Source organism: Monodon monoceros, unplaced genomic scaffold (genome assembly GCF_005190385.1).
Source record: "Monodon monoceros isolate NGI ecotype Baffin Bay Population unplaced genomic scaffold, NGI_Narwhal_1 Super_Scaffold_7, whole genome shotgun sequence".
Taxonomy (NCBI): domain Eukaryota; kingdom Metazoa; phylum Chordata; class Mammalia; order Artiodactyla; family Monodontidae; genus Monodon; species Monodon monoceros.
The window spans coordinates 94,824,664-94,841,126 of NW_021703784.1; the positions used below are offsets into that span (position 1 = coordinate 94,824,664).

The 16,463-nt window shown below is 41.3% G+C and overlaps 1 protein-coding gene across 1 annotated transcript in view; it reads right to left on the reverse strand.

The window, feature by feature from the left end:
• FNBP4 (formin binding protein 4) overlaps positions 1-9,119 on the reverse strand; it is a 37,511-nt gene extending 28,392 nt beyond the window's left edge. Inside the window, exons 1-6 of the mRNA XM_029207063.1 lie at positions 8,866-9,119; positions 7,783-7,872; positions 1,849-1,985; positions 1,144-1,327; positions 385-532; positions 160-280 (exon numbers count right to left, since the gene is read on the reverse strand). Coding sequence (XP_029062896.1) covers positions 160-280; positions 385-532; positions 1,144-1,327; positions 1,849-1,985; positions 7,783-7,872; positions 8,866-9,085 — 900 coding nt within the window. The 5' untranslated portion in view covers positions 9,086-9,119. The remainder of the gene's footprint in view (positions 1-159; positions 281-384; positions 533-1,143; positions 1,328-1,848; positions 1,986-7,782; positions 7,873-8,865) is intronic.
• Between the last annotated feature and the right edge of the window lie 7,344 nt (positions 9,120-16,463).

The window sequence follows — 16,463 nt, forward strand, 5'->3', positions numbered from 1 at the left end:
AAACAGACACAGATTGTGTAAAACTTTAAGAAACAAAATTTATACTGTTTCACATCTATGCTGTAAAATATTAACAGAAGGCTTATATACCTGCGACAGAGTAACATTCAAGTTCTTTAGATGTGAAAATAAGCAGATGAGTTAAGTTGTAACACTGACCTTTTTAACTTCTCGCTTGGTTATGACTGGTGCACTTTTACTACTGGAAACTGAAATATTTTTCTCCTTAGTATACATGTCTGTATTTACCACAAAACTAGCTTCAGCACCTGTTACGGAACTAAAAAAAATATACTTAGCAAGAGAAACAGAAGGCAAATATTATCAGCAAAAGATAAGACTCTGATTTCCTTCTAGTAACTTTTTTTTCAAGTCTGTTCTTACCTGGGCTGGTAATGTTGTAATCCCTGCACCTGGGTGGCAAGATACTGGGGTAATTCCCAAGTCACTTCATTTGTTTGTGTGTTCCAATAATAATAGCATCCTGTGTTCTCATCCCAGACCTCCTGCCAATCTCCCATCTCAATTCCAACTAGAAGAAAATGAAACAAATTTTAAGAAGCACGTATTCCCACACAACTCTGACCTTCTATCTCAAGTCAACTCTAAAGCTATAACAACCTAACACTGTTAGGTTGTTAACAACTGGGCAGGGCACTTCTCTGTTGTGGAGGCAGTCCGAGGTAGTGTTCACCAGCATCCTTGCCTCTCTCCAGCCGATGCAGTAAACCCTCCCCTCACCATCCACTACCACCCTCTGCTGTGACAGCCAGAAATCCAAACACTGTCAAATGTTCCCTGGGGGGGCCACTCCCCCCTCCTCAGTCATCTTTGCAAACATGGTTTAAAAAAGCAGTTTGATAGTTGAAAAATGTATTCTGAACCCCAAAATACTTTTTAAAATAATGGCTTTTATTATTTACCGAGCATAATCTGCTACTGGTTAAAAGGCAAACAATTATCTTTCAGTAGGTAAAAATATACCCTAGCCGTTCTCATTCTCTAAATACTGTATTTAAGAAGCCGGAATTCTAAAGCCTGGGGCTAAAGCACACAGGCTTTCACCTTTGGGAACCTCAATGCCTAGGACACCTTTAAGAACTACATTTTAGATTTCTTTAAAACTCAAAGGATCAAGTTTACCTCCTGCCAGTGAACACTGAGTATCATACTGCCACCCTGCAGTCTGGGTTGAGTCTGTCCCATTTGGGGTGGTGGAAGAAAGGGCAGATGTTGATTCCTTTGGCTCTGGCCGAGGTGGAGTTGGAGGTGGAGCAGAAGCTCCTACAGGAGCTACAGGCTGAGGAGCTGTTATAGCATCAATCTCCTTTAGAATGAAAACAGTGACAAACTCATTAATCACATTAAACCAGAAAAATGGCCATCACTTAAAAAAAAAAAAAATCCCACACACACAGGGTTTTGACTTGAGAAGCTTAAGTCTCAGCTTCCCAAGTCAAAACCCTCCTCTTGGGCTTCCCTGGTGGCGCAGTGGTTGAGAGTCCGCCTGGCGATGCAGGGGACACGGGTTCGCGCCCCGGTCCGGGAAGGTCCCACATGCCGCAGAGTGGCTGGGCCCGTGAGCCATGGCCGCTGAGCCTGCGCGTCCGGAGCAACGGGAGAGGCCACAACAGTGAGAGGCCCGCATACTGAAAAAACAAAACAAAACAAAAAAAACCCTCCTCTTCCCCATTTTTCTCCTTACAACTGTCACAAAAAGAGGAGAGATGGGGAGAGACTAAAAAAAAAGGAGGAGAGACAGACATAGACTGACAAGTAGGCTAACCACTTGAAATTCAGATCCCAAAGTGTTCAATAACTAAAAACCCAAACAAAAGCACCACTAACCGCTAGGAAGTTGGCCAATGTACTATCAATATCAGCTGACTGGTTTCCATTTGCTTCCTTAGACTGTGCTGGTTTTTCTGAAACATCACTCTCTTCATCGTCACTGTCAGCATATGCACCAAGTAAGCACAGACCTCCTGGAAACAAAAAGGTAAGCAACGTTTATAACAATGTCAAAAAGTCCTAGGAAGTATCCAAGAGAAAATATGATTCTTTAGCCATTTAGTTTACTTGTAGAACCTCAAAAAAGTCTTCAATGAACTACCAAAAAGAGGTACAAATTGACTATGCACTTAGAGCTAATAAAATCAATCTGCATAGCAACTTGACATCCTTTTCAAAATATATGCTCAATTATTCAACCTCATACTCCCTCTGTCAAAATAACACATAGTATATCCTGACTTTAGAATTTGTTGTTTTACGTGTCCATCTCAAACAAGTAAACCAATTAGGGTTTAGTAAATGAAACAAGGAGATTTTCAAAGTGAAAAACAAAGCTCTTTTTCAATGATTTTTTTTTCCTCAAAAAAGAAGTGACAAATTAAAACAGAACCTAACATGCTAGGTTAGCAACAAATACCCAGCTAAACAAAAACCCAGCTAAAACCAAAATTCCCACTCAAATGGTATTAGGCATGGCCTCTGTGAGGCTGCAGTGCAATTTCCTTCTTAAAAAAAAAAACTGAAATGATACACTTTTTTACTAGTTGATCAATGTTTATGCCACTTCCTTTTGTATCACCTGTGGCTACTCTAATGTTACAATTAAGTGAGCATATACCCTCTTCATATATCATTTTATTATAATAGGTATATGAAATATTTAAGTCTAGCTAGACTTTGCAGCTATTAATAAGACTAAATTTTCCAGTGCCTTGGTAACTGAACAGATTTATCAGGAGGTAAAACCTAGTTTTCTCTGTCATAATTCTGTAAACAAATTCATGGATTCACCTAAACATGAACACAAATTGCTTCATTTATCATACAAAAGTTCACATTCATCGTTTTAGCCACATAAATCTGACCCTCATTATTTTTTTAGTATATAGCTAAGTTGTTACACTATCAATTTCCAAAATATTATTTTAAACTGATTAGGAAGATTCTTAAATGGATATTTCACAGTATCTCCATTTTCCAGTTACCAAATATATTATATCTCATTTTGGGGGTGGGGTCATACCAGTCAATTTTCCACGTTTTCTGAACAAGAGATAAAGATAGAACTACATCAGACATTTCTGTACAGAAAAAATCTGCATTTTAGTATTCAGCACTGATGGGTTTTTCAGGGAAGGCGGAGGATGGGAAATTTATATTTTTATATAAACACACTTCTTAGTTCAGAGACAATAATAATCACTGGCCTTAGTTCTTTAAGTCTATATCTTTTGATAAAAGGTTCCAACCAGGTGAGCCGTGTGGAATTTTGACTACAAAATTCCCAAGCAGGGGTAATTCCCCAGGCTCAGAGTGGGTCTCTAGGGCAATAGGTTTAGCCAAGGGCTTCCCTAGTGGCGCAGTGGTTAAGAATCCGCCTGCCAACGCAGGGGACCCGGGTTCAAACCCTGGTCCGGGAAGATCCCACATGCCGCGGAGCAACTAAGCCCGTGTGCCACAACTACTGGGCCTGTGCGCCTAGAGCCCGTGCTCTGCAACAAGAGAAGCCACCGCAGTCAGAAGCCAGCGCACCGCAACAAAGAGTAGCCCCCCGCTCCCCGCAACTAGAGAAAGACAGCGGGCAGCAACGAAGACCCAATGCAGCCAAAAATAAATAAATAAAATAAATAAATTTATTTTTTAAAAAAAGGTTTAGCCAAGGCTCCACCTAGTCTTTTTCTCTTCAACTCAGAGCTTTTCATATTACACACTTAAAACCTCTTCCAAACTCCTGATAACATAATGACAATTAAATAGCAAAGTAAATGAAAACGATTAAACGCAGCATTTGGGGGAAAGACACATACTTAATACTGTTAGAGACACCATAAACTGATACAATATTTAAGAACAATCTGGTAACATATACCAAGAACTACAAAACTCTCAAAGTTTCTTATAGCTAGATAATCTCATCTCTGAGAATATAACTCTAAGAAATAATTACAAAAATTTTTTTGCACAAAGCTTTTATTTAAATAACCAAAAACTGTAAACAACTCAAATGCTCTCAAACAGGGGACGGGAAAAGCAAATTACAGCATAGTGCCAGATGCAATATCACTTTATGATTAATCAGACCATTATGGGATTACATAAAATGATGTTAAGGGGACAAAAGGTAACTCTAAAGGAATAAAAGATAAAATCAAGTCATGAAACAAGTTCTAATTACATCTCTGAAAATTTAGTCTATACATTAATAAAAACAGCCATGCATTTAGAATAACACTAAAAAAAAATCTCACAATACTATACAAAATTGCATAATCTTAGAAAGCCAAAAGCTTCACAGGACCAGGCTTCTAGACTACTACTGAGAAGCTGTTGCTAAATGAAGCCAGAGGAAACAAGGCCAATCTTCAGAGCCAGTCCTTAGCAGTCTTTTTTGAGGAGTACTGACTCCTCAAACCTCAATATGCTTACCTCTAATGGATGGTGCCACACAATTTGCAAATTAACTAATGATATCGGGCAGTAAATTATTTATTTCTTAGATATATACTTTACTTTCCTGATAAGCTTCAAACAGTAACTGTGCCTTATGCCCCTTAGAAACTCTATTTCCTCATAACACTGAACAGTGATTTTTAACTCTTTTGGTCACAGAAAGCTATTAACAATCAAAATGATAAAAGCTGTGGACCTTCTCTCAGGAAGACACATTTGAGTGTGCAATTTCAGGGGATTCACAGATGTCTGACACTCATCTATGGAACCACATTAAATACCCTTTTCTAGAAGATGCTTAAATACTGTTGACTATCATGGTAGTCTGTTGGCCTAATTTAACAGAACTTATTCTAAATTTTCCCTTAGATAATTTCACATGCATTTACCGTAATATCTGTTAGCATAAAAATACTACATATGCTTCTCTACTATATTATAAAAGCATACTTTAATAACTTAAAATTTAAATTTCATTTAAATTTCATTTTTGTGCAAAGAAATTCAGCATGTTTATAGTGATAAAAGTAAATTCTTTAACTAAAATCATCTTTAAAAAAATATATCAAGGGACTTCCCTGGTGGCGCAGTGGTTAAAGAATCCATCTGCCAATGCAGGGAACACGGGTTCAACCCCTGGTCCGGGAAGATCCCACGGCGCCGTGGAGCAACTAAGCCCGTAGGCCACAACTACTGAGCCTGCGCTCTAGAGCCCATGCATCACAAGAGAAGCCACTGCAATGAGAAGCCCGTGTACTGCAACAAAGAGTAGCCCCCACTCGCCGCAACTAGAGAAAGCCCGGGTACAGCAACGAAGACCCAACGCAGCCAAAAATAAATTAAATAAATTAATTTAAAAAATATATACATATATATATATCAATTCTTGAGTATCTACAGTTTCACAAAGCCATGCAAATAATAATGGAAAATTGCTTCCCTTTTGTTTTTGTTAAACTTTTTCCTATGCGTATACCAACTAGTAAGTAAGAAATGAATAAAGCTGATATATTCTTTTTTTTTTGCTTAGAGGAGAATTTATTGCCTTAAGTCAAAAAAGAAAAAAGGTATCTCAACCCAACAACTCAAGCGTTCACCATAGGAAACTAGAAAAAATGAGCAAACAATTATAAAGCAAATAGAAGGAAAGAAATGATAAATATTAAAAGCAGAAATCAATGACACAAAAAAATTAATAGAGATAATCAACGAAACCAAATTTGATGCTGAGAAAAGGCCAACAAAATTGACAAAACTTAGCTATATTAACCAAAAAAAATAAGAGACAAGACACAAATTACCAAAGCCAGAAATGAAAGAATGGACTTCATAACTGACCTTACAGATTATGAGAGAATATTCTGAACTAATTATAGCAACAAACAGACAACTTTGTTAAAACAGACAAATTCCTAGAAAGATGCTAATAACCAAAATTGAGTCAAGAAGAAACAGAATATCTGAAAAACCTAAATGTCCATTGACAGAAGAATGGATAAAGAAAATGTGGCACATATATACAATGCAATACCACTCAGTTATTAAAAAAAAAAAAAAAATGGGGCTTCCCTGGTGGCGCAGTGGTCGCGGGTCCGCCCGCCGATGCAGGGGATGCAGGTTCGCGCCCCGGTCCAGGAGGATCCCGCAAGCCGCAGAGCGGCTGGGCCCGTGAGCCATGGCCGCTGGGCCTGTGCGCCCGGAGCCTGTGCTCCACGACGGGAGAAGCCGCAGCGGTGAGGGGCCAGCGCACCGCAATTAAAAAAAAAAAAAAAAAGAAATAATGCCATTTGCAGCAACATGGACGGAACTAGAGACCATCATACTAAGTGAAGCAAGTCAGAAAGAGACAAACACTACATGATATCACCTATATGTGGAATCCAAAATATGACACAAATGAACCTACCTACGAAACAGAAACAGACTCACTGACATAGAGAACAGACCTGTGGTTGCCAATGGCAGTGGGGAGGGATGGAGTGTAAAGCTGATATATTCTTATGCCGCAGGATGAAGCTGAACAGAATGAAAACAGTTCTGTTCACAAGGCACACAAAGGTCTGAAGTGCTGACTGACACTGCAACCAAGGAAATTTCTCGTAGAACATTTAAATTCTATCCATTGCACATAATCCTTAGAAGACCCAAATGTAATAATATATGTAGTTTACAAATACAAAATGCTATTTCCTAGTTCTGAAATTTCTCTCACAATGTGGTTTTACCTTTTCCAACCCATACTTTTTTTTTAAGTGGCAAATACGGGGCAGGGGGGAACAAGCATCTATTATTTCAGGTGTCACATAGTACAAAAAGTCCTGCAATTCAGAAGAATAAAATTACTACCAATTATAGAATATTTAGTATCAAAACATATTTTAATCTTTCAAGATACATAAAGAGTAAAGAAAACTAACATTCTTGGCACTTGCTGTGTTAGAAACTTATATATATTGTTCAATTTAATCATCAAAATAACTTAGGGCTGTAAGATCTATTTTACAGATAAATGATGTCCTGAGGTTTTAGTATGAATGCTAGAGTGGTGATTTGAACCCAGGTTTGTCTACAAAACCATCACTGCAAATATTCCTTCATGCTTAAAAAATAATCAATAAGAGCAATTTTCAGCTGCACAAACATTTGCTAGGTACCAATCAAAGCTGTGTGTTAGAGAAATAACACAATGAAAAGACACTGTTGGTGTCCCTAAAGAATGCCAAGATAATGGGGAGCTAGAAAACTAGTTACAAAATAGCATCAGTAGAAAAAGTAGTACAAAGTAATTTGGGTACAGAGAAAAGGGAACAGCAAATTTTACATTGGTTAAGGGACTTCCCTGGTGTCAGAGCGGTTAAGAATCCGCCTGCCAATGCAGGGGACATGGGTTTCAGTCCCGGTCTGGGAAGATCCCACATGCCGCGGAGCAACTAAGCCCGTGTGCCACAACTACTGAGCCTGCGCTCTAGAGCCCACGCACCACAACTACCGAAGCCCGCGTGCCTAGAGCCCGTGCTCCGCAACAAGAGAAGGCACCGCAGTGACAGGCCTGTGCACCACAACGAAGAGGAGCCCCCGCTCCCTGCAACTAGAGAAAGCCCGTGCGCAGCAATGAAGACCCAACGCAGCCATAAATAAATAAATAAAAAAAAATTATTTTACATTGGTTGAAGTATATATACCAACAAGCCCTCACAAAGATTTAAAATTTCCATTTTATGGGAGGAATATAAATTAGCAACACTGAAACATTCATCAAAACACTACATACAAACACGGTTTGATCCTAATGTAGAAAAGATGAAAAAAAAACTATACCTGTTGCTTTAACGGCAGTGGGCCTGGTGGTCATGACTGGTTTGGGAGGATTCTGAACTCTAGGAACCTCCACCACCACCTCCTGTTCATCTGGATTTAAAAAAGCAAACAAAAGAAAACTACAGTCAGACGATGGAACACAGAAAAAACTATACAGGTGACAAAACAATCTGTGACTTCTCAAGTCTAGATTTCATCAATTTAAAAACAGGGTAGCTGTAACTCATCACTAACCCAAATAAAGAAAACCAGTATAACTAGAATCTTCCATCTGCCTAGCGGCTTTAACATTAAGAATTTAAACACCGTATATAAAAATTACATCTGAAATAATCCAAAGTTAAAATACACACACAGAATAAATCTTCTCCAGGCTACCAGAAGGCTTTTACGAAAAGCACAACTAGAGCATTTTTTTCGTAAGAGCCACCCAACGTGATTTTTTTTTTGTTTTTTAAACCTGAAATGGTCGGGGCTTTTCCGGCGTCTGGCCCCTGCAGTATAGCCCAGTCCGGTTATTCTTAACCCAAGTACCATTCTAGGGATAAACACAAGTACTTGGGAACCCACAAACACCACCTCTCCAGGGATTTTTGGGAAACCTGCCAACTAGGGGTTACTTACATTTTAGCTGGCATAATAAAAATGGTATGCTCACTTCTAAAGGGTCTCTCTCAATTTCAACAAAAACGAAAAGGAAAAGCCGATGCCGTGTAGGAAACGGCAGGTTCCACGGTCACCAAGCCTAGGACGCGGAAACGCATACTCTCACATTTACCCCGTAAGTTATTCAAAGCCAAGAATAGACGTTGAGCAGACTGGGCGCCCGGGCCAATCCCTGCACCAGAGATGGCGCCTCTGGGTCGGCTCCGGCCGGGCGCACACGGCTCCGCCGCCCCTTCCGCAGCTTTGGGCTCACAGCCGTCCTCACCGCAGGCCGCACGCAAAAAGGCCTCGGATACGGACGCCGCCCGCCCGGGTTTCTCTTCCTCCTAGGACTCGCCCGAGAGGCCTAGGCCGCGAGCCCCGAGCTCGAGTTTCGGACGCCCCACCTAGGCGCCGCGGCCCCTCGCGCACGCTTACCTTCTGAAGGTGAGTCGTCCGGAGCCGCGGCGGCAGTGACCGCGGTCGTCGTCGTCGGCGCCGCCGGGGCTGGCTGGCTGGGCGCCGCCGCCGCCGCCGAGTCCGGCTCGGTGTCGGGGTCCGGCTCTGGGTCCCGGCCCGGCGTGCTGCTCCGCGGACCTGGCGGAGAGAGCTGCAGGATAGGCCTACGGCCGGGTACCGCCCGGGACTTCTTCCCCATCGCGAGCCCGAGCGCGAGCTGCGAGCGTCGGGCAACCTAGAGGGGCGGGCGTTCGGCGCGACGCTGCGTAATCAATATTCATACACTGCGACACCGCCTCCTAGAAGGATCCGCTTTTAACCGGCGGAGCATGCGCCCGCGCAAGCGCCTTGGGCCCCGTACACTCTTCTGGCTCCTCCCCCGGGGGGGAAGGAGGACTTTACCCACGGGGCTAGGCGATTGGCTGTTTTGACACATTGAAGAACCCGGTAGCCAATGGACAAGGAAAAAGGGTCAGAGTCAAGCGAATAGTACGGAAGGATGTGAGTTTAGACTTGCTTCCAATTACGTCAGGCTCCACCCATGCGGTTTTTGCGGAGTCTTTTCTCTACCGTCCTGTCCTCCATTTTGTACCCGTTCTTGCCTATGTGTTTCTCGTCGTTTGTCGTCTAGGAAGCTGTGCTGCTTTCCAGGCCCTTTCCCAAGTTTCGCCCTGATTATTGTGGCTTACTTTGGATATAACATTGAACATTAGGTAAAATAGTAGGTCTTTTATGGTTTTGTGAATTTTTTCTTGGGGCACAATGATGACGTCTCATCGTGTGGCTTATCAAGTGGAAAAATACAACGACATAGTGCATACGAGGGTAGAGCCTAAATTGTGATGGGATACAGGAACCTTCCCAACGTGGCCGCTTTCATAGATTTATCTTCCTTTAGCACTGTCCTCTCCCCTGTCCCATTCTGGAGCCAGCCACTCGGAGCGGTTCTCTCACCTTTATTCCTTCACACTAGTTGGAAAAACTACGGCATCGTGTGGCAAAATTATTTTCCTTCCTCAAGACCCATTGCAGGCATAACATCTCTGAACCTTTTATCTCAATGCTGAGCCCCTCCCTAGCAACTTGACTTACCGTTGATACTCGTCTCCCACTTCTAAATTGAGTTTAAGAAATCCAGTGGTATATTTTTGGCCGCACCTCCCACCAGGGATTGAACCCACGCCCCCTACATTGGAAGCTCAAGAGTCTTAACCACTGGACAGCCAGGGAGGTCCCCAGTGGTATATATTTTTATATTCCCAGCGCTCACTCAGTTCTTGCTAGAGCATGCTAATAATATGTAACATTTATTGACCACTTACTATGTGTTGGGTACCGTCTAAGGACTTTATGTAGAATTGCATTTGATTCTCACAACTTTATAGGGTAGATATCATTATTCCTAATTTATAGATCATATTCCTCATTTATAGATGAACTCTTAAATTGGTTGCTGAGTGCAAAAGCCATGAAAGCAGTGACTTGTCTGTTTTGTTCCCGGTATTGAAATGCACTTTCTGGAACACACTCAGTTTTTGAATGAATATAGTGCTTGAATATATACAAACTAGAAATAAGTAGGCAAGAGTTCTTTCCTTTTCTTACCTATGGGAGGAATATCTGGATTAGAGTGGTTTGAGATTAGACTCCCAAGACTTCTGAAAAATTAACAGCTAGAAGCAGGGGAGAATATGCTGTTTTGAAGCTGTCACCAATGATTTCTTTCTCTCTTCCTTTCTTTTTTTGATTTATTAAAAGAAGTAGTTGATACACAGTAGTTGTACATAGGAGTTTTGAAGTCAAACATCTGGATTCAAAACCCAACCCCAGCACCTTCCAGATGTGATTGCTATGACAAGTTTCTTTTTTTAAAACAAATTTCATTTATTTTTGGCTGTGTTGGGTCTTCGTGGCTGCATGTGGGCTTTCTCTAGTTGTGGTGCGCAGGCTTCTCATTGCGGTGGCTTCTCTTGTTGCAGAGCATGGGCTCTAGGCGTGCGGGCTCAGTAGTTGTGGCTCTTGGGTTCTAGAGCACAGGCTCAGTAGTTGGGGTGCACGGGCTTAGCTGCTCCGCGGCATGTGGGATCTTCCCGGACCAGGGCTCGAACCCGTGCCTCCTGCATTGGCAGGCAGATTCTTAACCACTGTGCCACCAGGGAAGCCCTCTCACAAGTTTCTTAACATCCCTAAACTTGTTTCTGCAACTGTAAAATGTTAGTGATAGTATCCATAGAGTTGTGAAGTTTAAATTACATCATAGTTTTAAGCTCTTTGCAATGCAGCCAGGAACAAAATAAGCAATTATTCTATAGTAGCTATTATTACTACTAATGAGCATTTTGTTTACATGAAAGTCCAGATCCTATTATAAAACTGGCTGTAAACAAGTGAGATTATGAGCTAAACCACAATGCATAGAAATGTGAAAGGCTGTTTTCCTTGGGGGAAATTTATATTTTTGGAGGTAGCTGTTAATGTTTGTAGCCAGGGTTCTCGACCCCAGCTGTTTAGAGAACCATCTGGAGGGTATTAAAGCAATATAAGAATCTGAATCAGGGCTGAGAGTGCAGGGCTCATATCAATTTTATTTTAAAAAGCTCTTTATTTTAATGCTTAGCCAGGGTTGAGAACCACTGGCTTTAGAGACATGTTTTACTGTTTTTGGCCTCAGAGAAGGTATTAGGATCTGAACCAAGAATGGACAAATCATGGCTAAATTACGCCTGCTTTTTATTTATTTAAAAAAAATTTTTTTTTTGGCTGCGCAGCATGGCATGTGGGATCTTACTTCCCCCAACCAGGGATTGAACCCACGCCCCTGTAGTGGAAGCATGGTGTCTTAACCACTGGGCCACTGGGGAAATCCCAGGCCTACCTTTTAAAGGGTTGAACAAACAAAACAAAAGAATGTCTGACAGAGGACTGCCCTGGTGGTGCAGTGGTTAAGAATCCACCTGCCAATGCAGGGGACATGGGTCCAAGCCCTGGTCCGGGAAGATCCCACATGCTGCGGTGCAACTAAGCCCGTGTGCCACGGCTACTGAGCCCACATGCTGCAACTACTGAAGCCCGTGTGCTTCAACTACTGAAGCCCTTGCACCTAGAGCCTGTGCTCCATTAACAAGAGAAGCCACTGCAATGGGAAGGCTGTGCACTGCAACGAAGATCCAACACAGCCAAAAAAAAAAAAAAAAAAAAAAAAATCCTGTGATAAACCATGATGGTAAAGAGTATAAAAAAAGAATGTGTATATGTATGTTTATATATATATGTATGTATGTATAACTGAAACACTTTGCTGTGTAGCGGTAATTAACACAACATTGTAAATCAATTATACTTCAATAAGTAATCAATTAAAAAAAAAGAATATGTGACAGAGAACTGTGTAGACTACAAAACCTAAACTACTTATCTGGCTTTTTTTTTTTTATGTCTCCACACAGGGCGAGTAAACATGGTCAGTCACTCCCTTTAAAGAAAAATTAGGCCTTCTCTTTAATTGCCAGGGACCTAAACAGCTCTGGAATTAGTAAAATCAAATTATCAGAGCTTACATTTGACAAGTGAAACCTGGGAAGAACAATCATTTAAATAAACATGCATTTTCAAATATATTTAGTTATAATCACAACTGGTGGGCGATGTCTTTACTCTGTATTTGATGTTAATTTCAAAAGCCAACCTTCCTAATCCATATTAGAGCTCTGGCTTTTGGAACTTCAACATGAGATATGCTGCAGAGGAAGACTGTCCACAGAAATCCCAGCTTCAGCAGTGTAGAATGAAGTTTTAGGGTTGTGTGTGTTAATTCATCTAAATTTTATCATGTAAGAAATTAATAAACTGAAACCTCAGACTTCCCTGGTGGCACAGTGGTGAAGAAACCGCCTGCCAATGCAGGGGACACGGGTTCGAGCCCTGGTCCGGGAAGATCCCACATGCCGCGGAGCAACTAAGCCCATGCGCCACAACTACTGAGCCTGCATGCCACAACTACTGAAGCCCATGTGCCTAGAGCCCGTGCTCTGCAACAAGAGAAGCCACCGCAATAAGAATTGGCTCACCGCAATGAAGAGTAGCCCCCGCTCGCCACAACTAGAGAAAGCCCGTGTGCAGCAATGAAAACCCAACGCAGCCAAAAATAAATAAATGTAAAAGAAAAATAAAAAGGAAAACTCAATTAAATAGTCTTGGGAGACTAGGACTGGGAGCTCTCATGCCCTGGGATGATAGCAGAGCTCAATAGGAAGAAAACTCTTCTTTCCTAGCAAGGACTCAGCCAATGAAAAGCCATGTGCTTTGTTTACTATAGCTCTCCCAACTTCCCCCGCTCCTTCCCTTGCCCTGGGGGGACTTGCACATGGCATGCCATGGTTGCAAGACCCTGGATTGCAATTGTCTGATGATTCCGAATAAATCTATCTTTGCTGGAGAAATAACTGGCAGTATATATTTTTTAGGTCAACAGTCACTTATTGTCTCACTCCCAACTGGGTGTACTTTGATCAATTCAATTCTGAGGATAAGCCCCAAGAGGTAACAATCAGGTTTAAGGGCTCAGTCCCACACAAGACTGCCCTTACTACAGAAGCCAGCTCCACATGAGGTCCCCATGCCACTCACACTTCTTTCTGGCTATAATATCGGGTTCCTACGACCTCCTCACATTTTTGAATTCTCTAGAAGCATTCACAGAACTCAGGAAAGCACTATACTTATGATTCCAGTTTTATTATAAAGGACACAAGGTGAGGGACTTCCCTGGTGGTCCAGTGGTTGCGACTCCGCGTTCCCAATGCAGGGGGCCCAGGTTCAATCCTGGTCAGGGAGCTGGATCCCCCATGCTGCAACTAAAAGATCCTGAACACGGCAATGAGGATTCCACACACCACAACTAAGACCCAGCGCAGCCAAATATTTATTTAAAAAAAAAAAGATACAAGGTGAGGTGTGGGAGGGAGCACAGAGCTCCCATGCTGTCTCTCTGTGGAGTCGTCATGTCACCCTCCCAACACATTAATGTGTTCTCCAACCAGGAAGCTCTATTCAGCCTTGGTGTCCAGTTTTTACTGGGACTTGATTGCATAGGCATGGTTGATTGACTCACTGGCCACTGTGACTGTGACTGAACTCAATCTCAAGCCCCCTGCCCTGTCCTTCTGGCCCAAAGTTCTAACCCTATATTCACCATCACAGGGTGGGTCTTCCTAGGGACTAGCCCTATCCTGAAGCTCTCTAAGGGCCCCCCTGCCAAGAGTCACCTTATTAGCATAACAAAGATTTCTTTCACTCAGGAAACTACAAGGGTTCTATAATCTCTATGCCAGAAATAGGGAAAAAGATCAGATATACTCTTTATTATACCACATTATTTGACCTTGTGTGTTTCATGGAAGTTCATTTAAACCATGAAGCCTCATTTACTGGAAGAAATACCTACTTTTAGTCTCTAGAAACTGGCATAAGTCATTTGAACAATAAATGTCTTTTGATGTTGGAGTTCTGTGCAGACACAGGAAGGTATATTCTTGTGGCTTAGGGTTAATGATGAGCCGATTATATTAAAAAATAATGCAGGACTATCTTTGTTTTTAGGTACAAAATTGGAAAGAGCTGTGAAGATTAAAAGAAATGTAAGTGCCGTGGAGCAACTAGGCCCGTGAGCCACAACTACTGAGCCTGCGCGTCTGGAGCCTGTGCTCTGCAACAAGAGAGGCCGCGACAGTGAGAGGCCTGCGCACCGCGATGAAGAGTGGCCCCCGCTCGCCGCAACTAAAGCCCTTGCACAGAAACAAAGACCCACCACAGCCAAAAATAGATAAATAAATAAAATTAAAAAAAAGAAATGTTAGAATTTTCTATAATATATACTGTGTTCTAGTGGAAAATAAAAGTATCATCAGGTTGAGGTAAATTAGGTTAATTCTGTTACCTAGAATGTGTTCACTGATGGGCGGCTCTGTAGAACAAATAAGCTTTCTTAGATCACGAAAATCATAGCAATAAACTTGGTAAGAATGGTCAATATGAAACTCTGTGTGCCATAAACTCTATTATTAACAGAAATGGTACCTACTTTTATTGTCACAGGCTGGAAAGGTGTAACCTTACTAGTTACATTATGCTAAATTATTTAAGAACTATGAAGTTTTCCTCCAAGAGTCACACCTTTATTTAATGGTAGTTAAGCACTAAAAAAGAAGGGACCCCTTTTAATAGCAATTTGTAATCAGAAAATTGCCAGAGTTGGAAAACACAAGGAAAGACGATGCTATTAATACATCACATGGTCCAGAAAACGAAACTGCAGACTCAAAGTGATGAGAAAAGTGAAGTGAAAGAATGTGGACACCTTCTTTCTGTTCTGGTTGGATTTCAAAGTGAGGAAGGTGGAAGAGAATTGACAGAAGAGCTGGGCTGGCTCCAGCATGACTTCTAGGTCTTGAACTAAAATAGTGAGGACAGGAAAAGCTGGTCAGTGTCTTATGAACTGCCACCATGGAAACCACTGCTTTGATCAACAATGCAAATGAACAGCTTTCTGCAACAGGGCCAGTCTTGAGCTACTTCTTATCTTTCAGAAATGGCTACAAGAGGGTTTGACATTTTCAGGCTGTAGGTTATCATCCATTAGTCACTCATGAAAATATATCAAGTGAGGATACATATTTTGTGAAAGCTTTCTCTTGGTTATATATATGTATACAGGTCAAAATATATTTCTCGCTACAGTTGTAAGCCACAAGTTTATGGAGCTGGAAAGGCAAGACATCTTGTGGCCCCTAATTGCATCAAACACTTCGCATTAATCGTGGCAGAGATAATGTGAAGAAAGAGTCACATACCGCAATATCTACCAATAATTGTACCACAGGGAAACTCACATTGTTATTTAAAATATATAATGTAAATATGGTATTGACATAAAAATTAAATGCTTATGAACAACTCAAGAAAGATCAAAGGGCATATAAGCAAGTACTATACAGATGGTTTCCTTAAAAGATAAATTTTAATATACAGAATAAAATTCAAGAGTTTATTTTTTCACGTCCCCCCGAATTTGTGGCCATGAATGCCTCTGAATCTGAAGAGGAAAGTTTATATTTTGGTCCAGTACGTTATTAGACTGCCTGTATGATCAAGTCCGGCTTGATTATCATAAATCATAGAGGTTAATGGAATTTACTTTGAAAATGTATTACTTTTACAGATGATAAATTTTCAATTTTTTTCTTAGCTAAGAGTTTATTCCACTTTAGCCTCAGAACCAGATTCAAGATATCTTCCTTAAAAAAAAAAAAAAAAAAGATATCTTCCTTAACAGCTGGTCATCACGTTAGGCTTAATCTAGGCAAATTACTTAATACTTTATTGGAGATCATAAAAAACTCCACAATAAATAATGAAAAGGGTATGCAAAATCATTAGCCTCTGTTTGCAATACAGAAAATACATGTCAGTTCTGGACCAAAATAATTCCATTGAAATACAAAAAGTGATAGGGAAGAATGAAAGGATTTGCAGTGACTGCTTTTGGTGGTCAGCTACAACGAACCAACAACCATCAGCTG